Source organism: Corythoichthys intestinalis, chromosome 6 (genome assembly GCF_030265065.1).
Source record: "Corythoichthys intestinalis isolate RoL2023-P3 chromosome 6, ASM3026506v1, whole genome shotgun sequence".
Classification (NCBI taxonomy): domain Eukaryota; kingdom Metazoa; phylum Chordata; class Actinopteri; order Syngnathiformes; family Syngnathidae; genus Corythoichthys; species Corythoichthys intestinalis.
The window spans coordinates 46985759-47011096 of NC_080400.1; the positions used below are offsets into that span (position 1 = coordinate 46985759).

A 25338-nucleotide genomic window follows, 5' to 3' on the forward strand; every position below is an offset into this window, starting at 1 on the left:
TTTCTATATTTCTAGGTGGCTATAAAAATCGTGGACAAGACCCAGCTCGATGATGAAAACTTGAAAAAAATCTTTAGGGAGGTTCAAATCATGAAGTTGCTGAAGCACCCGCACATCATCCGTCTGTACCAGGTGGGTTGGCATTTTCTGCCTAATGTTCTGTTGATAAAATATCCATTCCATATCCATCCATTATTTATTCTTGTCTTTAGGTGATGGAGACAGAAAGAATGATCTATTTGGTAACAGAATATGCTAGTGGTGGAGAGATTTTTGGTAAGGCAATGTTTTGAATTACTTTTGCTATTGCATTTTTTTTGCGTTCTTGCATGCTTTAATTTATTTAAATATTTCTTTAAATGGGAAATCTAGCAATATTTTTGCTTCTTAATAATTATCAAGCATTTATTCAGTAGTCATTTTTTTGTTTTTAAACAATGACATTACATTAGCTGTACAGAGGAATCATTTTGGGAACTTCGCAACTCAATTGTGTTTGCATGTCCAGACCACCTGGTGGCCCATGGTCGTATGGCAGAAAAGGACGCCAGGAAGAAATTCAAACAAATTGTGGCAGCAGTCCATTTTTGTCACTGCCGTAACATCGTCCACAGAGACTTGAAGGCCGAGAACTTGCTTTTGGACCACAATCTCAACATCAAAATAGCCGGTGAGTATGGCACCAGTTTCACATTTTCCATATGCCCAGGCAAGTGGCCACTGGCCAGGGAATTAAATTAACCACCCCTCCATTTCCTATCAGACTTTGGTTTCAGTAACCTGTTTTCCCGAGGGCAGCTTTTAAAGACCTGGTGTGGCAGCCCTCCTTACGCTGCACCAGAACTATTCGAAGGAAAAGAGTATGACGGCCCGAAAGTAGATATATGGGTGAGTTGATACATTAGCACACTCCACACTTATCTTTCAAAAGAGGTTGTGAAATTTACTTCGTTCAAACCTTGAAATTAAATTCAGAGTGGATATGAAACTGTAAGTGTTGTTTCTATTGCATTGATTCAGATTTATGCACAGGTACGATACATTATGCATAAATGAAATATATTTTATTGTACTAAAGATTTAATATTTAAAAGCTTGAAAAACTGCAACTTAAAGGTGGAAATGTGCTATACAAGTTTAACTCCATTTACCATTAAAGTTTTCCATGATCAGTATTATAAATATTTCATATAACTTACAAATAAATTCTCTCAAATTCTTAAGATTGAATTTCTTGTACTTTTTTCCCCACATTTTGTCCCTCACAGTTAAAAGTTGTGAATGCTATTGATACTTTTCTCCCTATCATTTTCTATATAATAAACCTGTTTTCTCTGTTCAGAGCTTAGGTGTGGTCTTGTATGTTTTGGTGTGTGGTGCCCTACCATTTGACGGCAGCACTCTACAGAATTTGCGAGCACGTGTTCTAAGTGGCAAGTTCCGTATCCCCTTCTTTATGTCTACAGGTAGGGATTATTCTACACCAAATAGTTGCACCATAGTATTAGATATTTGCATGCGCACACGAAGTGCATAGATCACAATGCAAACTATTTCAAGAATATATGGTGAGAGACTGTATTAATGATGGCTGAACAACAAGTGGAACGTTGAGATGCAGCATCATTACGATGGTTAGCTAGTTCTACACAGCTCTCTATTAACAACAGTCTGGCATATACAGTCAATCTGCCAGTGGCTCTACAAAGGATGACCTCACACATCAGTGATGAGACATCATAAAGTACGCGACGTGAACACAGGCACATAAGATGTCGTTGTCATTCATGTTATTGATGCGTAAACTGATTTAATGTAATATGACTGTGGTAGTCTAGAATGCCTGTACTGTAGTTTGAAAACATTGCAATCAGTATGCAAATGTTACATCGTAATTTTAAAAAGATTAAGTACTGTACAAGTATTTGTTTTTTCATCAGGGAAGCATGGGTCTTCAAAATACTGTTTCGAACTTAATAAGTAGTTGCTGAGAAAGGAATAAAAATCCAAGCGTAGCCCTCCTATTCATTGACATGTAATCGCAACATGATGGTAGATTACAGCTCTAGTGAATCCATCTTTAGGAACAATCAGTAAATCAACCATCTTCTCATATTTCTTCAGTTTTTTCTTTTTCAAATATTCAACAAAAAACTCAAAAGCCTCACTGTGTCCTGTGAAAAATTACACTCAACATTGTCATATAAAGTAGACGAACACATAATGAATGAAATTTAAAAGTACAGATTGCCAAAGTGTGCTTGGCTCGAGCCTGCGCTACTTATTTGAACAAAATCCACAAATTTTAATCTTCCTGCCTCTGCAATGTGCACTGTATGTTTGGAATCTTTTAACAATTAACATATACATACAGTGGGGAGAACAAGTATTTGATACACTGCCAGTGGGTTTTCCCATTGACTGTGTATCAAATACTTGTTCTCCCCACTGTATATAATTAAATGTGTTAATACTTACGTGTGTGTGTTTGTACTATTTTTTTAACAGATTGTGAGTATTTGATCAGACATATGTTGGTACTGGAGCCCAGCAGACGTCTGACAATGGAACAGATCTGTAAGAACAAATGGATGAGACAAGGGGATCCAGACACTGATTTTGACAGGGTGATTTCTCAAAAACTATCGTTATTGTGTATCTGAATACCAGGAAGAACCATGTTATTGGCATTATCCTGAATGTTTCACTTGGAAATTATACAGCATAGTACCACCTTATATCGATACGGGAAAAGTATTGCGGTATCTGACAGACGGAAATAAAAGAGACTTAGACTTTTAAGATTTTGCCATAGCATTGTTTCTGTATCCTTTTCGATTTGCTTTGGAAAAGATTGAAATTGATGCTTTGTATTATAACAAAATTACAACACTGTTATTCCAAATGACATGAAATTTTGACAGCAAATCTTTTTTGTTTACGGTCATGATTATCTTTTTATGTCCTGATTCTAGTCCTGATGTATTTTCTCCCTCTCCCATCCAGTTGATAACAGAGTGTGAGCTGGTTAAGACTGAAAGAGAAACGGAGCTTATCAATGAGCAAATCCTAATAGCTATGTCTGAGATGGGCCTGGACCGAGAACGCACAATACAGGTCAGATGTTGTAATTATAGATTTCATTAATATGACACTAACTGGCCACAGCAGTACAGTTATATAATTAACATTGTTGAGTAAATACCCCTAATATGATCTAAACAATGTTATAGTTGCAAAGACAAAATGTCTATTCAGGTTTTACATTAATTATATTGCACTGGGTTTCAGTATTGTGGCTAGTTGGGCTATAATGCTGTATTTTTTTATCAAATAGAGTTTAGGTAATAAAAGTAATAATTTTGTTAAAAATATACCACTTTTTCACTCTGCAGTCCCTACAAACCGATGCATATGATCACTACAGTGCCATCTACAGTTTGCTATCTGACCGTCTCAAGAAACACAAGACATTGCGAGTTGCTCCACCTACAGCACGCTCCATTAGCTATCCCCTTAATGCTGTACAGGTAAATGCTTTCAATTTCATACATTAGAACCTCCAAAGTTGATCTGCCTTGTGAGAAAGGCAGACTTATAATTTGGTGTAATTGCAAGAAATTGTTTCTAAAATAATCAACGGAATTTCAAATCAGCAATAGTAACATTAAAACATTGCCATCATATGAATTATTGTACTGTAACTACATGCATAACAGAATCTTGATGTCAGTGGTGGATGCAGGTCTTTCAGTGTAGGGAAGCTCAAAGTGTGTCCGCCTGTGAGTGCTATGTAACAGTGGCGGGGCTGAGTGGCACCCGCTGCTTGGTAGGGAAAGAAACTAGAGTGCCAGAAGATAGAAATGGAAAAAAAAAACCCACACAAAAATAAGCTAAATTTTTCGCTAGTCGTTTTCAACATAGCAAGTGTCACTACGGTGATTATAAAAGTCGCCGATTCAACTCAGAACAACTGAATGGAAATTGATAAATGCTTCCCGCAGATATTAATACGACAAGATCACTAAGTCGCTAATTTACCTGTCAATCAAAAAGGGATTCAGCATAAGACAGATCATCGAATCATCATGCAGAGAACCAGAGCATGCGGGCCAGCCAAGATCCTCTCACTGTCCGTACGCCCCCAGAGACACAAAGCTTCCGTTGGGTGCGATAAACCCAGCCTTTGACTTGTCTCGTTTCACTGTAGTGGAACAATGTACTCTCAGCAATGGATACGCACAGCTTCCACACTGTTGAAGGCCTGTGAAGCTGCGCGAATGAATGAAAAGCAAGCCGCATGGTAACCAGCGATAATCTTACTCTGAATTAAAAGTTGAGCGTGTTGTAGCACATACTAGTCCTTCTCAAAAATTTAGCATATTGTGATAAAGTTTATTATTTTCTGTAATGTACTGATAAACACTAGACTTTGATTTATTTTAGATTCATTACATACAACTGAAGTACAGTGGGGCAAATAAGTATTTAGTCAACCACTAATTGTGCAAGTTCTCCCACTTGAAAATATTACAGAGGCCTGTAATTGTCAACATGGTTAAACCTCAACCATGAGAGACAGAATGTGAAAAAAAAACAGAAAATCACATTGTTTGATTTTTAAAGTATTTGTTTGCAAATCATGGTGGAAAATAAGTATTTGGTCAATACCAAAAGTTCATCTCAATACTTTGTTATGTACCCTTTGTTAGCAATAACGGAGGCCAAATGTTTTCTGTAACTCTTTATAAGCTTTTAACACACTGTTGATGGTATTTTGGCCCATTCCTCCATGCAAATCCCCTCTAGAGCAGTGATGTTTTGGGGCTGTCGTTGGGCAACACGGACTTTCAACTCCCTCCGCAGTTTTTCTATGGGGTTGAGACCTGGAGACTGACTAGGCCACTCCAGGACCTTTAAATGCTTCTTACGAAGCCACTCCTTTGTTACCCTGGCTGTGTGTTCATTGCCATGCTGAAACACCCAGCCACGTCTCATCTTCAATGCCCTTGCTGATAGAAGGAGATTTTCACTCAAAATCTCTCGATACATGGCCCCATTCATTCTTTCCCTGACACAGATCAGTCGTCCTGGTCCCTTTGCAGAAAAACAGCCCCAAAGTATGATGTTTCCACCCCCATGCTTCACAGTGGGTATGGTGCAATTAAGTATTCTTTCTCCTTCAAACACGAGAACCTGTTTCTACCAAAAAGTTTTATTTTGGTTTCATCTGACCATAACACATTCTCCCAGTCCTCTTCTGGATCATCCAATGCTCTCTGGCGGACCGCAGACGGGCCTGGAGGTGTACTTTCTTCAGCAGTGGGACACGTCTGGCAGTGCAGGATTTGAGTCCCTGGCGGCGCATTGTGTTACTGATAGTAGCCTTTGTTACTGTGGTCCCACCTCTCTGTAGGTCATTCACTAGGTCCCCCTGTGTGGTTCTGGGATTTTTGCTCCCCGTTCTTATCATTTTGACGCCACGGGGTGAGGAGGGAGTTGAAAGTCCGTGTTGCCCAACGACAGCCCCAAAACATCACTGCTCTAGAGGAGATCTGCATGGAGGAATGGGCCAAAATACCAGCAACAGTGTGTTAAAAGCTTGTGAAGAGTTACAGAAAACGTTTGGCCTCCATTATTGCCAACAAAGGGTACATAACAAAGTATTGAGATGAACTTTTGGTATCGACCAAATACTTATTTTCCACCATGATTTGCAAATAAATTCTTTAAAAATCAAACAATGTGATTTTCTGTTTTTTTCCACATTCTGTCTCTCATGGTTGAGGTTTAGCCATGTTGACAATTACAGGCCTCTCTAATATTTTCAAGTGGGAGAACGTGCACAATTAGTGGTTGACTAAATACTTATTTGCCCCACTGTAGTTAAAGCCTTTTATTGTTTTAATATTGATTAATTGGCAAAAAAGTCAAGAAAAAACAAAAATCCCTATCTAAAAAAATTTGCATATTTCATCCGACCAATACAAAAAAGTTTTATAATACAAAAGAAAGTCAACCTTCAATGAATTACATCAGCTATGCACTCAATACTTGGTCGGGAATCGTTTTGCAGAAATGACTGCTTCAAAGCGGTGTGGCAAGGAGGCACTCAGCCTGTGGCACTGCTGAGGTGTTATGGATGCTTCGATAGCAGCCTTAAGCTCATCCACAGTGTTGGGTCTGGTGTCTCTCAACTTCCTCTTCACAATATCTCACATTCTCTATGGGGTTCGGGTTAGGAGAGTTGGCAAGCCAATTGAGCACAGTAATGCCATGGTCAGTAAACCATTTACCAGTGGTTTTGGCACTGTGAGCAGCCGCCAGGTCCTGCTGAAAAAGCTTTTCAGCAGATTGAAGCATGAAGTGCTCCAAAATCTCCTGATAGCTAGCTGCATTGACCCTGCCCTTGATAAAACACAGTAGACCAGCACCAGCAGTTGACATGGCACCCAGACCATCACTGACTGTGGGTATTTGACACTGGACTTCAGGCCTTTTGGCATTTCCTTCTCCCCAGTCTTCCTCCAAACTCTGGCACTTTGATTTCCGAACGACATGCAAAATTCGCTTTCATCTGAAAAAAGTACTTTGGACCACTGAGCAACAGTCCAGTGCTGCTTCTCTGTAGCCCAGGTCAGGGGCTTCTGCCGCTGTTTCACACACACCTGTGCACTGTGGCTCTGGATGTTTCTACTCCAGACTCGGTCCACTGTTTCCGCAGGTCCCCCAAGGTCTGGAATCTGCCCTTCTCCACAATCTTTCTCAGGGTGCGGTCACCTTTTCACACATTTTCCTTCCCACTGAGGTACCTTGATACAGCACTCTGGGAACAGCCTATTTGCTCAGAAATTTCTTTCTGTGTCTTAGCCTCTTGCTTGAGGGTGTCAATGATGGCCTTCTGGACAGTAGTCAGGTCAGCAGTCTTGTCCACAATTGCGGTTTTGAATAATGAACCAGGCTGGGAGTTTTTAAAAGCCTTGGGAATCTTTCGCAGGGGTTTTGAGTTAATTCGTTGATTCATATAATTAGGTTAATAGCTTCTTTAGAGTACCTTTTCATGATATGCAAATTTTTTGAGATAGGGATTTTTGGTTTTTCCTGACTTTTTTTGCCAAAAGCATCAATATCAAAACAATAAAAGGCTTGAACTACTTCAGTTGTGTGTAATGAATATAAATATATGAAAGTTTAATGTTTATCAGTACATTACAGAAAATAAGGAACTTTATCACAATATGCTAATATTTAGTATTTAGTCAATGACATGTACACACAATAGTATACACTTTATCGCTTATTTTTTGACATTTTGGGTGAAGCTAAGCTTCCTTTGCAGTCTTAGAGCAATTGCCTCCGCCTGATATGGTTATATATTTGGTGATACAGATGATGATGATACGTTGCGTACCGATAGTTTATAGATGTGTTCCCACCAAGAATGATGTATGCTTCAAAATGTGTCGTTGCTTGTGGAATTTTCAACTACATGTTGACTACAAATACATGTATTTTGGAGATAATTACCTTTTTATGATTTCTTAAGGAATCCACTTTACAAACCATGCACATTGTTGTGTTGTTGTGCCAGTAGTTTGCACCACATGTTATAGTATGTTTTCTGAATGCCTAGTGAAAGTGATCTTTTTTTTTTTTTTTTGATAACCAGAGCCTACCAACTAATATGTGTGATTTTGCGCAAAAAAGGGTTATTTCAGCATCACCTTATGCTGTCAAATGATAGTATTAAAGCTATTGTATTAAAAGGATTTGACTGACCTGAAGCAAATGTGCCAATCCCACCCCTCTAAGAGGATTGTTTCAAAAATGAGTGCAATCCTCATCTGACCTTTGTGTTTCCCTGTTTGCTTGCTTAGATGGATCCCCAGGGTAATCCAGTTAGCATAACTGTTCCTCATGTCCAGCTTATCAACCCGGAGAACCAAATTGTTGAGGTGAGTGGAGGATTTTCTGTATACACCTAGTTACGCATTCGTCATCAATCTTTAGTCTCGCTGAATCTTCATTTTGATGCCACGTCAATTTTCTTTTGAATGTTGCATAAATGTTACAATTGAATTTGTATGGGGGAAAAATGTCAAACCAGAGGTAACAACTGATGATAGCTTTTCTCATAATTCAGTATAAGTCCCTGATATCATGAACATAAACATTAAAGAGCAGCCACCTGCAGTAAAACTTAAACAGACATAGAATCATGTTTCGAAATAAGAAATTTGACAAGCAGATTTAGTTTGTTCATCCTAATTTATATAGCATATTTGCTTTGAGAGGTTTTAGAGAAATCATTTAATAATCAAATATATGTTGTTGTGTTTGTTTAGCCGGATAGCAATATGGCACTAGACAGTGATGAAGGTGAAGAGCCATCTCCTGAAGCCATGGCTCGTTACCTCTCAATGAGGCGGCACACTGTCGGTGTACCAGACCAAAGGTAATAGTGATGCCCTTCACTCTACAATTTATTGCTACGAATAAAGTCACCCAAGGGGCATTGTTGGTGTTAATAACTTGAGTCATAATACAAAAAGGTAAGTTAATAGAAGATGCTAATTTATTCTGTAGTTGTAAATTTGTGAGTGGTTGTTGGTCAATTATTGCCTATGAATAACTGTTGACCAGTCAGTTAATGGACTGATCAATCAGTTGGGATTGACTGCAGTGTATTAGCGACCAGAACAGTGGTCAGCAACCCGCGGCTTTTTAGCGCTGCCCTAGTGGCTCAATGGAGCTTAAAAAATGTTTGAAAAGGAAAAAGAAGGGGGAGGGATATACATGTTTGTTTTAATATTGTTTCTGTAGGAGGACAAACATGACACAAACTTTCTTCTAATTCATTAATATTGTAATGAAGTTAAACTTGAGGCAGCATCGTACGACAAAGTCGTCACATGGTGCGTCATTCTTGATAGGATGCACTGCAGGGAAAATAACATTTAATCATGAAGGCCCATTATGTATTTGTTGCCAGCTTTTAGTCATTTTGATAGTAAGCTAATATAACACATAACAGCATGTGTTGCTTTCATTAGAAGGCTTATAAAAGGCTTTTAATTTTTTGCAGCTCCAGACATCTTCGTTATTTGTTTACTTGGTCCAATAAGGCTTTTTCCAACATTTTGGGTTGCCGCCCCCTGTACTACAATAATATTCAAAGAATGCTTTCTAAAGTGTTAGTGTGGAAACTGTCACAATGCTATCGACTGTATTCCTTTATTGCTGAACCAGCCTCAGTGGCTAGTCCTTATTGTAATTTCTGGACTGTAGAGTGCACTTGACTATAAGCTTGACTAACCAAATGTTAAGAAAAAAACCATATACGCTCTACCTATACCTTTAACTATAAAACTTTAATCCACATGGTTCAATATCATAATATGGGATATTTACAGAAATGTTACACAGAAATAGTAGACTGATAAGAAAGGAATATCTTGACAATCCAGACTTCAGGCAAATGGGCGTTCCAAATGGACGGTGACTGCCAAAGTGGTTAAAATGTGGCTTGAGGATAAAAAAGTCAATGTTTTGGAGCCCTGATCTAAAATCCCATTGAAAATTCGTGAGCAGATCTGTAAAGCCATGTGCGAGCAAAGTGACCAAAAAAACGGACTCAGTAACAGCAGTTGTTTAAGGAGGAATGGACCAGGATTCCAGCACAGTACTGTTAGGATCTTGTGGAATGTTAAACCCAAACGTTTCACCCAAGTCATGCAGTTCAAAGGAAATGCTACTCGATTCTAGGGAAAGGGCTATAAACCTATGACCTCGAAGACAATAATATAAAATCCCCTAAGAAATTCTCAGTCATTATTGTGGCATTTCAACAAACTTAAATGATTTTGGTAATCCTGACTAAGATGAATCAGGATAGGTTTAGTCTGATTTGACTCCAGTCTGTTTTTGCAAAGCGTATATAAACTTCTGGCTTCAACTGTATTTTTCACATGACCTTTTTCATATTATAATTCATAATTAAGCCACCCAAATAGATCTTGGTCATGAAAATGATTTTAAAAGCTGTTGGCTATTTTTCTCTTGTAACTATAGGACTGAAATGCAAGAAGACCTCCAGAAACTGCCACCTGGTTTCCCGAGGGGAGCAGTACAGCAGGTCCACTTTCCTCCACTCACGCCTACAATGGGGCAAATGCATACTCTCATGCCAACACAGAGCCTACAGCCCACACAGCAGTTGGAATACAAGGTGCGAGCAGTAATTTAAGTCTGGTTTACATCAGCATGAAATGAACAAGTTTGGCAGACTCGGCCTGCACAAACATTTGCATTGTCCTGCGCGTTTCAATTTGAGTCCCCTTAAGTCATTAGTTAAAAATTAGAAATGTCAGAGAATTTGTGAAACACAAAGTAATAGCTTCAGTGAATGATTCATTTATTTATCTATTGTGTTGTTATGTTCATACTTCAGGAGCAATCACTGCTGCAACCACCCACTCTGCAGTTACTTAATGGCATGGGGCCCTTGGGTCGAAGAGCTTCCGATGGTGGTGCCAATATCCAACTACATGCTCAGCTCCTCAAAAGGCCCCGTGGGCCTTCGCCTCTTGTTGCCAGTCCAGTGAGTAATTTTTACCTATTGTTCTTCATTTATTAATTTTTTTATTGTAGTTAAGTTGCCATGCAATTTAATAGATATTATTGTGACTTTAAAACTCCCCAGCACCCTATTCCTGCTGTTGCTCCAGTGGATGAAGAGGGATCAGATGGAGAACCAGACCAAGAAGCCGTACAACGGTAACATGACAGGCTTTGGTGGTGGGATATAGTGTAGAGTGGCTCTGTCAACACAGAATAGTGTCAGTGGCATGTTAGGATTTTGTTAGTGCTGGAATCTTGGTTAAGGTAAAGCCCTTGTTCTGCTGTCTGTATCGTTTGCTGGTGTCCTGGGTTGCTGGGAGTGTGTTCCTCTGGGCTGCTCTGCTTTTTCCCATGGGTGCTGGCCACTCTTCTCTGGCGTTCACCCTGTCTCTATACCTTTTACCATCGTGCAAGTGCCTTCTTTTCTGGCTTTCAACTCGGCCAACAATTCAAGCCAAACTCTTAAAGCCATCGCTTTATCTGATTCCTATGTCAGTATATACAAAATGAGACACTCTTTCACCCTTTCTCATGCAGCTTTGCTATCTCTAAGCTTGCAAAGCTTATCAAGTATAAATTCTTTATTTGTTAAATTTGGTATACATTGCTCATACATTATAACATCAATCTGTGGTTTCAATTGTTTACAGTTTGGCAATATGTTATGAAATCCCTATTTGGGAGTGGTGGGAATGGGAGGGCTATCCCCCTGTCTCTAGTTGCAAATAAGGGCAGTGAGCTGACCAGCACTGCTTCCTGTCTCCCACCTGCACCCCAATCCTCCCCCTCCCTGCGGCCCAGGTACCTGGCGAACCGCTGCAAGCGGCACACGACGCACGCACTCATGAGCACATCGCATGGCGATCCCTCGGCAGAGCCCCAGCGGTCACAGGGCGCCCGCCAGAGGGTGGCCTGGGCCCCTGAAACGCACACCCGGTGAGGGGACGCATGTACTACGTGCTATGTTATGCACAAACCCACTCAAACCAGCACTCTGTAGTCGCTCTAGCAGAAAGTAGCATAGTCATCAGTACTGATCACACGCATTTCTGAAAAATGACTGCATCTTTCATGCAGTTAGGAATTTTTTAATAGTTAGGTTGGATGCAGTGTTTTAAGTATTGCCACAGCAGCATTGAAATTTCTTCTAGCAAAAACAACTTTCATATGTACTTTTTTTTTTAGTTCATTTAATACCGTTTTCTGACATTTTGGGTGTTTGGTCTGGTTAATTTCTCTCGCATATAGATCTTTTCTGGTTTGTCAAAATTAATGTTTTGAGCTACCAACGAGGTTGGTGGCTTTTTGTGGATATCGGAAAGATGTTTTTGTTGGAAAATTTGTCAACCCACCACCATTTTTCTTTCAAAAGATATCTTTCTGTGTCTTACGCTGTCTGTCCCTCACATTTAGTCTCTCGCTCTCTATGCCTCTTTCCCACTCTCCAAGATTATGCAGAAATTTATACTCAGTAGATGTTTTACATCACTAGTTTCCAATGTCTTTCGAGTATTAAAAAGTAAACATACTTGGCTCTCAAAGTACCACTACAAAGATCACTAACATACACTAACATACCAGTACAGTAAATACAGGTCCTTCTCATAAAATTAGCATATTGTGATAAATTTCATTATTTTCTGTAATGTACTGATAAACGTTAGACTTTCATATGTTTTAGATTCATTACACACAACTGAAGTAGTTCAAGCCTTTTATTGTTTTAATATTGATGATTTTGGCAAAAAAGTCAAGAAAAAACAAAAATCCCTATCTCAAAAAATTGGAATATTTCATTCGACCAATACAAAAAAGTTTTTTTTAATACAAAAGAAGCCAACCTTCAATTAATTATATCAGCTATGCACTCATTACTTGGTCGGGAATCCTTTTGCAGAAATGACAGCTTCAGTGCGGCGTGGCATGGAGGCGATCAGCCTGTGGCCTGCTGAGGTGTTATGGAGGCCCACGATGCTTCGATAGCGGCCTTAAGCTCATCCACAGTGTTGGGTCTGGTGTCTCTCAACTTCCTTTTCACAATATCCCACAGATTCTCTTTGGCAGGGGTGCCCAAGTCCGGTCCTCGAGAGCCCCTGTCCAGCTTGTTTTCCATGTCTCCCTCCTTGAACACACCTGAATCAAATGATCAGCTCATCAGCAAGCTCTGCAGGAGCCTGATAATGATCCTGATTATTTGAGTCAGGTGTGTTGGAGGAGGGAGAAATGAAAAACAAGCTGGATAGGGGCTCTCGAGGACTGGACTTGGGCACCCCTGCTCTATGGGGTTCAGGTCAGAAGAGTTGGCAGGCCAATTGAGCACAATAATGCCAAGGTCAGTATACCATTTACTATTTGGTTTTGGCACTGTGAGCAGTTGCCAGGTCGTGCTGAAAAAGCTTTTCAGCAGATGGAAGCATGAAGTGCTCCAAAATCTCCTGATAGCTAGCTGCATTGACCCTGCCCTTAATAAAACTCAGTAGACCAACACCAGCAGCTGACATGGCACCCAGACCATCACTGGCCGTGGGTACTTGACACTGGACTTCAGGCATTTTGGCATTTCCTTCTTCCTAGTCTTCCTCCAAACTCTGGCACCTTGATTTCCGAATGACATGCAAAATTTGCTTTCATTGAAAAAAGTACTTTGGACCACTGAGCAACAGTCCAGTGCTGCTTCTCTGTAGCCCAGGTCAGGCGCTTCTGCTGCTGTTTCAGGTTCAAAAGTGGCTTGACCTGGGGAATGCGGCACCCGTAGCCCATTTCCAGCAAACGCCTGTGCACGTTGGCTCTAGATGTTTCTACTCCAGACTCAGTCAACTGTTTCTGCTGGTCCCCCAAGGTCTTGAATCGGCCCTTCTCCACAATATTTCTCAGGGTGCGGTCACCTCTTCTGGTTGTCCTGCCACACTTTTTCCTTCCCACAGACTTCCCACTGAGGTGCCTTGATACAGCACTCTGGGGAAAAGCCTATTCGCTCAGAAATTTCTTTGTGTCTTAGCCTCTTGCTTGAGGGTGTCAATGATGGCCTTTTGGACAGCAGTCAGGTTCGGCAGTCTTGCCCATGATTGTGGTTTTGAGTAATGAACCAGGCTGGGAGTTTCTAAAAGCCTCAGGAATCTTTCGCAGGGGTAATTCATTGATTCAGATGATTAGGTTAGTAGCTTTTTTAGAGTACCTTTTCATGATATGCAAATTTTTTGAGATAGGGATTTTTGGTTTTTCTTGACTTTTTTTTGCCAAAATCCTCAATATTAAAACAATAAAAGGCTTAAACTACTTCAGTTGTGTGTAATGAATCTAAAATATATGTCTAATATTTATCAGTACATTACAGAAAATAATAAACTTTATCACAATATGCACATTTTTTTAGAAGGACCTGTAGATCTAAAGCTGCATGCATACCAAAGCTAAACCGCAACAACACCTTGCTCACGCTATACCCGTTTAGTGTTCACACACAGCTCACATCGCCTAAGTCAACGCGCGTGAAACTAAACAACTTCCAGTTCAATGAACTCAGAATATTACAACTTTTTTCTCATAATGTAATGTAAAAATACATTATGTAACAACGTTAATCTCGTAATTACGATTACGATTGTCTCGTAATATTCGACTTTTATCTCGTCGAATAACAATAAATGACTTCATTTTCGTAACACAGTGGTCCCTCAACATACGATCGCTTAGGTACACGATCTTTTCGACATCAGGTGTAAAATTTGACTCTCCATTTGTTTCTAAATCCGACGACATGCTCGAAATAAGACCATTTATGACAACGCCACAGTTTGTTTTCCCGCAAGACTGACGCGCAGCGGATTTTCTTGTGAGAGAAATCAACATGTGTTTGATAAATATTAGTGCAAGTGGCGAAAAAAGGAAAAAGGTAAGACTTACCATTGAAATGAAGGTAGAAATGATAGACAAATATAAGAATGGTGGACGCGTCCGTGAAATGGCTTGACTATACGGCCGTAGAATGTTCAGAATCTTGATGGTCCTCCTCCAACCTCCGTTTGCCAGTCTTTATAAGTTAAGGTGACAATTATTATGGTGGCAACATCGCCAAAAAATCACCAGCTTCATCAGGTTTTTAATCATTTATTCCAGAACTTGTAAAACACAACATGCCTACTGCCCGCCCCAGCTAAACAAAGTGAAAGTAAAAAGTCCTCCCTCACTCGGTCAAGTGTCTAGTCAGCCACGCGATGGTTCAGGTACACCACACAAAGCACATCCGCCACATTGGAGCCCGATTTGTTACATTATTACAGGTATTGTTATTCTTATGACTATTATATATTATTATTCCGATTTTTATTCATAATTTGTTTTGCTCTGTGTAATTGCTATTTGCATCTCATAATATTACAACTTTATTCTCATATTCCTATTTTTTATTCACTCTAATATTCTGTTGCACTGTTGAACTTTTGTTCACCGGTGATTGAGGCAGTGCTCCTGCTGTGGCAGCTAGTTACGTGGTAGCTGAAGTCACATGAATAAGAAAAAGTATTTGATTGGCTGTTTCCTCATCGTCGCTGATATTTGTCGCCCAAAGAACGCAAGTCATCTTCATGTGGCGCGAACATTATTCAACAGACATCAGAGGGCGTCGCGGGAGCTATTTAGTTAAAACGGTGACATCGCGTCGCATTAGACGTGCATCGCTGGTATAAAACGTATATTTTTTGTTTCTTTTGGCAATGCCGTTGTATTTCTGGATTATTTCATTTACTTTTTAGCCCTTAAAAAAATAAATGCATTTAAAAAAAAAATCCCGATCCTTTTCACCCGATTCCGATCATCTGAAAAATGGCCCGATAATCCCAATTTACGATCACGTGATCGGATCGGGAACGTCCCTAACAATAACCACCTCTAATAGTGTGAGACGTGTTTGGGTGAAGATAAATCTATCTACTTTTTTTAACCATATAAAAGCAAGCATCAGCTACTTGATTTATTAAACTGATTTAAAGAAAAACACTCGGGTCACTTTTTTTTTTCTTTATTGCGTTATAAGTTGTTTTGATAGTATGATGAATTTTATGTTGGGTTCCATGAATTATATCTCCTAATTTTCATTTTTGTGTCCATTGTGTTCTGTGTCCATTGTCTTTGTCATTGAACGAAAATGTTTGTGTGATATATGTGGTCTTGTGTGTGCGCCCGCTTATTGTGTGCTTGTACGATTTGTTTTGTTCTCTTCTATCTGCTTCTCAGGTCGAGCTATAAAGACTGTAACACACTTCATCTTCCTATGGAACGCTTTTCACCTGTCAGAAGATTCTCTGACGGCGCCGCTACCATTCAAGCCTTCAAAACGCATCTAGAGAACAGTAGCCTCATTAAGCAACTGAAGCAGGTACATCAAAGTTTAATCTTAAATTGTCTTAAATGTGGCTTTTGCCAATGTAAAATTTTAACTTTATCATTTCCTTTCTGCCTGACAGAGATTACGCCAGGTCTTTTTAGTTTTTTTTTTTGGCATGTTTCCAATCTTAAAATGATTATGTGCACTTTGCACATAAATTCCCGTAGTGTCCAAAAGCTGCTTGGTCTTTATTTTTCAATTTAACAAAAAATGGCCGTTACTCTTAATGCTGATCAATTGCAAATAAACAATCCAGTTTACTGATAGAATGTGTTGTATTTCCAATTATTTGAGTACAATATGCATACAGTTGTTTTGTACATAATTGAAAAATGTATTTGATATGTAAAACAAAATCAGATACACATAGGATGTGACCGGGCTGTCAGGTGTCCATGAAGGAGCACGAAAAAAAGTCAGTGTGAATAACATCAAGGGCATTTTCACTTCATGATAAACTAGTTTCATCAGTGCATATTGTCATCGGATCCAGCACTTCTTTGCAATCCAAGGTAAATGTTATCATAAATGTTATGGGATTTCTCTCTTGAACAAGTCTTATTTCGAATTTCGATTTTATTTACTATAATTTCTGGACTATAAGCTTTTATTTGTTTTCCCCCTGCTTTGACTCCTGAGGGTAATAAATGAAAGAAAAAGTAAAATTTGGTAGGAGCGGTTTATAATCAGGTACGTCTTATAGTAGAGAAATAACCATAATTATGCACAGCAGGGGTACGTCACGGGGCATATACAGTGGGGCAAATAAGTATTTAATCAACCACTAATCTTCACATGCTTTTCACAGACTGTTGCTGGTATTTTGGCCCATTGCTCCATGCAAATCTCCTCTAGAGCAGTGATGTTTTGGGGCTGTCGTTGGGCAACACGGACTTTCAACTCCCTCCACAGATTTTCTATGGGGTTGAGATCTGGAGACTGGCTCAGCCACTCCAGGACCTTGAAATGCTTCTTACGAAGCCACTCCTTCGTTGCCCTGGCTGTGTGTTTGGGATCAATGTCATGCTGAAAGACCCAGCCACGTCTCATCTTCAATGCCCTTGCTGATGGAAGGAGATTTTCACTCAAAATCTCTCAAAACATGGCCACATTCATTCTCTCCTTTACACAGATCAGTTGTCCTGGTCCCTTTGCAGAAAAACAGCCCCAAAGCATGATGTTTCCACCCCCATACTTTACAGTGGATATGGTGTTCCTCGGATGCAATTCAGTGTTCTTTCTCCTCCAAACACGAGAACCTGTGTTTCTACCAAAAAGTTCTATTTTGGTTTCATCTGACCATAACACATTTTCCCAGTCCTCTTCTGGATCATCCAAATGCTCTCTAGCGAACCGTAGACGGGCCTGGACGTGTACTTTCTTCAGCAGGGGACACGTCTGGCAGTGCACGTTTTGAGTCCCTGGCGGTGCATTGTGTTACTGATAGTAGCCTTTGTTACTGTGGTCCCAGCTCTCTGTGGGTCATTCACCAGGTCCCCTCATGTGGTTTTGAGATTTTTGCTCACCGTTCTTGTTATCATTTTGACGCCACCGGGTGAGATCTTGCATTGAGCCCCAGATCGAGGGAGATTATCAGTGGTCTTGTATGTCTTCCATTTTCTAATAATTGCTCCCACAGTTGATTTCTTTACACCAAGCGTTTTACCTATTGCAGATTCAGTCTTCCCAGCCTGGTGCAGGTCTACAATTTTGTCTCTGGTGTCCTTCGTCAGCTTTTTGGTCTTGGCCATGGTGGAGTTTGGAGTGTGACTGAGGTTGGCGACAGGTGTCTTTTATACCGATAATGAGTTAAAACAGGTGCCATTAATATAGGTAACGGGTGGAGCCTCGTTAGACCTCGTTAGAAGAAGTTAGACCTCTTTGTCAGCCAAAAATCTTGCTTGTTTGTAGGTGACCAAATACTTAATTTCCACTTTAATTTGTAAATAAATTCTTTAAAAATCAAACAATGTGATTTTCTGTTTTTTTTCCCCACATTCTCTCTCTCATGGTTGAGGTTTACCCATGTTGACACACAATTGGTGGTTGACTACATACTTATTTGCCCCACTGTGTAGTCAATCACTTTTGAATGTGACACAGCTGGGAATCTGCATGTTAACATTGCGGTAACGGTTGACGATGTGCACACTGAAACAAATCAATATTCATAGACTTGTTTGTTGTTTTAACAACCCCCCCCCCACACACACACACACACACACACACACAACCCCCCCAAAAACTATTGTATTTATGAAGGCTCAAACCCGACTACAAACTCAAGAAAACGAATGGCAGTGGCGGGAGGAAACTGAAAATATATATGAATATGAATAAATATGAGCAGCGGATGTGACGTCAAGGCATTCTGTGCAAAGAGTCTACATGTAGTAGAATGCATAATTTCAAAAAATTAATCATGTACTGGTAGTCAAATTGTATGACCACAAAAGAGAACATTTGAACTTTACCCCATGCTATCAATGCAAGTGTAAATGTTATAAATTGTCTGATTGTTTTACAGGAGTGTGAGCAGTTGCAGAAAATGTATGCAGCCCAGCAGGATGAGCGGTTCTTGGAGCACACCCAGCAACAGCATATCCTTTACCAGCAAGAGCAACAAATCATCCACCAGCAAATCCAGGTATGCTCGATACGTCCTTATCCAGAAACTAGTTATAGTAGATAGGAACCGTATCTGAACACCAGTATTTTATACAAAAAATGAGTCTATAAATTCCTCTGCTACAATAGAAAACAAGAAAGGTAAAAGTGCATGAAATTTGTATGTATTTTTTACCTTTCCACAGGTACTGGACAACTGAAATCCTTAAATTTGCCACATGAAGCAGCTTTAAAAGATAATTTCAAAAATGTTTTCCGCAGGGTTTGTCTTTAGGCCATGGAGAGAGTCATCCAAGTCACCTAACCCACCAGCTCCAGAGGTAAAATATGCAGTCAACTTTTGGCCTGACTATGCAACCAGTAAAAAATTAACTTGACTTCACGGAACACAGCTCTCAATTAAAGTGTTATGTGCACAATTGGTGTTTATCTCTTCCCTCTTGTTCTCCCTCAGGTTGCGTATCCAGCCATCCAGTCCTCCGCCAACACATCCGAGCAACCACCTCTTCAGACAGCCAAATCAAAGTTCTCCGCCTGGCTCTGCAGGCATAATGCAAGGGCACGGTTAGTAGTAACACTGTAATCATACACCACCGTTCAAAGGTTTGGGGTCAAAATGACCCCACACTTTTGAGTGTATTGTATGGGATTTTTCATTATGTACACTACGGTTCAAAAGTTTGGGGTTGCTTTGACCACAAACTTTTGAACAGTAGAGTGTGATTAATTACAAACTTGTTACAATTTCTGGGGATGTCTGTGGAGTAATGTACATGTTCTGTTTCATGTAATGCGTTCTTAATTTCACACAGAATAGTGTGCTTGCAATTTGTCCAAAATGAGGCCACTTGAAATGTTATTTTGGAATTAAAACCATATTAAGAGTAATGTCAAGAGATGTGCTTGTGCTGAGTTTTTTACTTCTCTGTGTCAGCAGTTGACACTTACTTACCTAAATATTAGAACACGATTGCGTTATTGGACAATTCATGTAGTATGTATGTATGCACTTTATGGTAAAAAAAAAAAAAAAAAAAAAAAAAGAAAAAATCAGGAGTTGGTATTCTATTCTGAAACCAAACACTTCTCAAGAATTAATCCAGGAAATAATTGCCTTGTTACATTTTCCTTCTTTCTCCATTTCATGTGAAATTTTATAACAAGCAATTTCTGTCTCACCCACTTTAGGTCCAGCCTCAGTACCGTATCAACATGGTTCTCCTTCACTGTACCAGGGCCAGAGTGGTAGCCCACCTCCCACAGCCCTTCCAAGAGTGTCTATACCAGCCAATCAACAGTCAACATCTGTCCACCCTTCGGGCCCATTGGCCCAGGGTGTACCTCAACAGCAGCAAGTGAGACTTCTGTTTGTTTAAATTCATATGACAGTGCACCATTTACCAGTACTAATACCGAAGCGACATTTCGAGTTCCCGTTTAATTATCATTTTTAAGTTTTATTATCTATTTACATGTGAATATGTATAGCAAGCAGTTGTACTTTGTTTCTGAGAATGTTATTTGATGATTTGATCTTTGTAGGCCTCCATTTAGTGTGGAAAATTGATGCGAAACTCCAAAAATTAGCATAGAAAATCGCTGATTGTTGAGGCGACAGCGCCATCTTTTGGACAGAAGACGCATCTCTTGCAATTGCAGTGTCGCCGTTGGCTTTCAAACTTTACGGCTTCATGTACAAATTTAATTGTTTAATTTATTGTGCTGTTAAACCGTTGTGGCCTTAAGTACTCCATAACAAGGCGCTGGATTTAAAAAAAAAAAAAAAGGTACAATTTTCCGGAATATTACTAAGAAATTCATTTCGGCCGGATATCTTATTATCTCCACAAGGGAGATTTTTGTCTGTCGCTGTATGTATGTTAATGTTCTATGGACGCTGAAACGGCTGGGCGGATTTTGACGAAATTGCACACCTTACATTACATTACACACACACTCCCTGTATTTCAAACTCGATGTGAATTATTTAGCATTGATACATTTCCTTCCTATTTGTTCTATTCTTAGAGGCACTGTTTGTTATAGCTAAACACAGTGCACAGCCTTAAACCATGCAGTTTCAGTCCTTGACAAAGATTTTTCTATGGATCTGAATTTCAGTGCAAATGTTAATAGCCTCTTCTTTCTAAGTCACCATAGCATTAAGAGAACCATCAATTTTCTATGCTCCAGGAATAGCATTCTAAACACATAAAAAGACAACAACAAAAAAATACAAATACAGTGGTACCTCTACATACAAAGTTAATCCATCCAGGAACTTATTTGTATGTCGAAATGGTCGTGTGTCAAGCAGGATTTTTCCATAAGAATACATTATAATTCCATTAATTCGTTCCACAGCCTGAAAACATACACTAAATCCTTAACAGATACTGCATGTACAATTACAAATGGCAATTACACATAGCAAAACAAATAAACCTTGAATGAAAATCGTAATAATAATACAATAATGATTCCGGTAATAATGTAACAAATCAGCTTTTAATGTGTCAGATGTGTTTTGCGTGCTGTACCTGAACGCACCATGTGGCTGACGTGACAGAGTAAGATAGATGCGGAAGAGATTTTACTTTATCTTTTAATGTTCTGTTCTTGTTGGCGTCAGCTGCGACGGACAGTAGGCGTGTTGTGTGGCACAAGTTCTGAAATAAATGATTAAAAACCTGACGAAGCTGGCGATTTCTTTAGCCATATTACCACAATAATAATTGTCACCTAACTTATAAAGATTGGCAAACGGAGGTCGGAGGAGGACAGTCGAAATTGTAGACATTCTACGGCCTTATTGTTAAGCCAGTTTGCGGACGCACACAACACGCTTTATTTTTCTATCATTTTTATTTCAATGGTAAGCGTCAAGTTTTTTTTTTTACCAGCTGCACTAACCTTCTTGAAACCCATTTTGAGTTCGTTCATAAGAAAATCCTCCGTGCGTCCGTCTTGTTGGAAAACAAACTGCGGGACTGTCATAAATTGTCGCATTTCGAGCATGTCGTCGGCGAATGGCAAATGGCAAGTCAAATTTTACGTCAGATGTCGAAAATATCGTATGTTAAAACGATCGTATGTCGAGGTAACACTGTACAAAGTTCTATTTGTTTTCTATTTACCAGTTTATTCCTGCCTTGAAGGTCTAGAGCAGGGGTCCCCAAACTACGGCTATCTGGCCGTCCCGCCTCAGAATTTGATCCGGCCCCCTGAACATTTTTTTTTTTTTTCTTCAATAGTGTTATTTATTTCCTGGCTTTTTTCTGTGAAGAACCTAAAGAGGGTTATTTGGTAATTATCTAATTAATAGTGTTATTATATTATATTATATTATATTATATTATATTATATTATATTATATTATATTATATTATATTTTTATTTTATTTACTTTTGTTCCATGAAGAATCCAGAAAGGGTTATTTGATTGTGGCTTTCTGAAAAACAATACATTTTTACATTTAGGCACTCCTGCAATCGTCACACTTTTTCTGTTACAAACTGACCTGGCCCCTCATCAGAGAAGGGAAAAGTTACGTGGCCCTCACAGGAAAAAGTTTGGGGACCCCTGGTCTAGAGTATACGGAATATACTACAGTAAGGCAAACATTTAATATTTGTGATAACACTAGTTGGGAGTACCACAACATTTGGACCCCCCCAAATACACACACACAACTTAAACGACAATATTGCACCATATTAAATGATATTTCCCCATCACGGGAGCTTTATGTTATCTGGTCAATGGTCATAAATTTCATTTTTTGATTACTTTATCTAATATGAATTCACCCCACATAAAATCATTTTGATTCATCCAATTTGGCTGAATGTAAAAACTTTTCTTGTAGACTGCATGATGATAATTACGACTAAATGCAGATCTGCTGTGTTGAAGTGTACATCCTCATCAATCCGTGACCATTTGAAGGCGTTTAGCATTAAATATGGCAGGAACATGTACAAATGCATCCTTCAAAACTCACAGGGAATGTGTTTTGGCAGCTCTTTGAAAACAATGAGACTTACTCAGTATGTTGAATATGTGCATCTATTCCTTTTTGTTTTCTGAATCTAATCTATTTATTTACCTATGTGTAATTTATTCAGGTGACTATTCAGGTACAGGAAGTTGAATTAGGAGGTGGGCCACAGAGACAAGGAAACTTTTTGTCAACACCATGTGGACACAGAGTTCTCGGGAAGCAGCTGAGTGCAGACAACGCAGAATCACACAGGTGACATGCAAAATCTTCCTGTGCAGTGACTATCAAAAGCCTACAATGCCAAAGGACTAAGACGTTTACTTCACAGTGTATCAGAACTTCAAGGACTCATTTCACAGGACTTATGTTTCACATTTCAATTTATGAGCACAAATTTAACAATGCTTTAACATTTTCACTTAGGGTATACATTTTATATACAAGTACAGGTAGCAAGGACATTAGTTACCATCACTGACAAAACAGTAAGTGGAAAAGCTTCATGGACATTGATAAGATGACAACAACAGCTCTTTGTTCCACCTCCATGTATTTGGTGAGTTTACACAGAGAGAGTACAGTATGTGCTGTGGTAGCACATGTAGAGGTGTTAATAGTTTCAGTAGGAGATCTGTATGGTGTTCCTGACATTCACACCCTTTCACAGCCTTCACTGAGAGAATGTGTAACCACCGTTGCATCAGTCCTTACTGAGAAAGCCTCCTTTGGAAAGGCCCAAATGTCTCTCAGTGAAAATCTGTCGTATTCTGAAACCTTCCCCTGTTTAGTTATGTATTGAACTGCTTTATTTTTCAACCACAGTCGATTATTAGTGTGAGAAGGATTGATAAAATGTTCACAATCAAGTTGCTGAATATCCTTTTTCTTGGTTCTTTGCAGTCGTAGCCTCGGACGTTTCACGTCAGCCTATGACCAGGCTCAGTTCAATCCCCACCTTTTTTCTGGTGATGCAGCCACACGGGGTACCGCTGGAGTGCTGGGTTCCTATAGCCCTTACTTGCAGGGGGCCTCGCTCAACGTACCCAGCCTAGAAGGTTACCAGAGTGGGGCTTTGGGGACCGGGACATACGGCACCCCATCAGCACTACAGCAAGCGTTACTCTCTCCAACTCCACTGGACTACCGTCCCCCGCAACAGCATGTAACACCCACTCTACAGGGGCTCCTGTCTCCGCGGCACTCTTTAACAGGCCACACAGATCCTCGGTTACCGCCACAGGACCTAGCTGCGTTGCTGAAGAGGCAGAGTCCCCGCTCATGCCCTGCTCCACCAACGCCACCCAGTAGTACTACACCGGAATATGGAGAGATGTTACTTCTGCGTCAGCTGAGCCAGGGTGAGAGTTTGGAACCTCAGCCGCCCCAAGGCCCTTCGGCAGGCAAACACTACCACCACCTTCTCCAGATCCGACCGCCAGAAGTTCAGCCACAGCACCCTGCCCAATCACCATGTCCCAGCTTGCCCCACTCAGAGAGCATGGAGGAAGATGAGGTACCATCTGGCTACCACCACACGCATGAGGGCCTGCTGGCTAAAGCTGGAGAAGGTCATGAACTCCTTGGTCCTCCAAGAGGCAACACCCCTCCCTACAACTCCCCTACACACAGACGTGGCTACATTAGTCTGAGTCCTCCAGCAGCTAGAGGTTGGTTTACCCAAATTTAATTGGAATGTTTTTCAGAATTTTCCTCATTATGAGGATTATTCTAGAAGTCTATTATGATTTTGTTTTTGTTTTTTTAATGATCAGAATCTGAACATGTAGAGTGCAGACAGACGGGCCAATCCATGGAGGTGCCTGATCATAATGGCTTGGGATATTCACGAGGTCAGCAGGGGGAAGCTTATAGGTCCCGAGGACAGCTTCAGCGCCACCACACCATTCAGACCTGTGATGATGCATATGTGAGTGATGAAACATTGCTGTGAAAAACAACATGTTGATTTTTACATTTTTATTTTTCTGTCACCTTGTGTCATATAAAAAAATGTAAGATTCTGGTTCAGTATCATGTATATACAGTGTATGTGTATATATATATATATATATATATATATATATATATATATATACACATATATGTTAGAGCTGGGAATCTTTGGGCACCTAACGATTCGATTACGATTACGATTCAGAGGCTCCGATTCGATTATAAAACGATTATTGATGCACGGCCCTTCTTTTAATTTTTTGTACATTAGTTCCAAAATTGTTCAAAAATACTCTCAGACTAAACCAAACTACTATTTCAGTATCAAGTTAACATATAGCAGTAAACAAATATACAAAAATAACAGTAAATAAAAAACTCAGTCCCCATTCTGTATCAGCAGCTTTAAAATACATTCAATTAATTTAATGTTGTGGATCAACCGTTAAAGTTGTTAAAATTGCTCTATTTTAAAGATAGATTCAAGTCAATATTTTACCGATTTGGGAGTATTTTAGGTAAAAAGTTAATTAGGTTCGCTTGGAAGGTTCGCTACAACAGCCTTGAAGGGAAGTGTACTGCTTTAAGATGGCGGCCGTTTACTAACGCCCGCATCTAGGTTTTTGTAGATGTGCTGCTAACGCTATCGAATCTATAATGCATCTAGTCCTATATAAATGATATCTACCGTAACATTATGTGGATGTACTTTGTAGCAGCTTTTCGGCAGCAGTCAGGTATGTTGTTGTG

General features: G+C 39.7%; 1 protein-coding gene across 4 annotated transcripts in view; it reads left to right on the top strand.

Annotated features, from left to right (window-relative positions):
* The window catches only part of sik3 (SIK family kinase 3), a 59042-nt gene that overhangs the window by 21441 nt on the left and 12263 nt on the right, over nucleotides 1–25338 (top strand). The window contains exons 2-23 of one of the 4 annotated variants that reach the window (XM_057838362.1): nucleotides 16–132; nucleotides 213–276; nucleotides 509–670; nucleotides 764–888; nucleotides 1343–1466; nucleotides 2509–2627; nucleotides 3007–3117; nucleotides 3396–3530; nucleotides 7878–7955; nucleotides 8346–8455; nucleotides 10072–10228; nucleotides 10451–10600; nucleotides 10703–10776; nucleotides 11422–11556; nucleotides 15853–15994; nucleotides 18531–18650; nucleotides 18893–18951; nucleotides 19086–19195; nucleotides 19820–19986; nucleotides 22760–22887; nucleotides 23536–24302; nucleotides 24423–24562. In XM_057838362.1, coding sequence (XP_057694345.1) covers nucleotides 16–132; nucleotides 213–276; nucleotides 509–670; nucleotides 764–888; nucleotides 1343–1466; nucleotides 2509–2627; nucleotides 3007–3117; nucleotides 3396–3530; nucleotides 7878–7955; nucleotides 8346–8455; nucleotides 10072–10228; nucleotides 10451–10600; nucleotides 10703–10776; nucleotides 11422–11556; nucleotides 15853–15994; nucleotides 18531–18650; nucleotides 18893–18951; nucleotides 19086–19195; nucleotides 19820–19986; nucleotides 22760–22887; nucleotides 23536–24302; nucleotides 24423–24562 — 3294 coding nt within the window. Of the gene's footprint in view, nucleotides 1–15; nucleotides 133–212; nucleotides 277–508; nucleotides 671–763; nucleotides 889–1342; nucleotides 1467–2508; nucleotides 2628–3006; nucleotides 3118–3395; nucleotides 3531–7877; nucleotides 7956–8345; nucleotides 8456–10071; nucleotides 10229–10450; nucleotides 10601–10702; nucleotides 10777–11421; nucleotides 11557–15852; nucleotides 15995–18530; nucleotides 18651–18892; nucleotides 18952–19085; nucleotides 19196–19819; nucleotides 19987–22759; nucleotides 22888–23535; nucleotides 24303–24407; nucleotides 24563–25338 lie in introns of all 4 variants that reach the window. The other 3 variants (XM_057838361.1, XM_057838364.1, XM_057838363.1) reach the window with 3 other exon arrangements.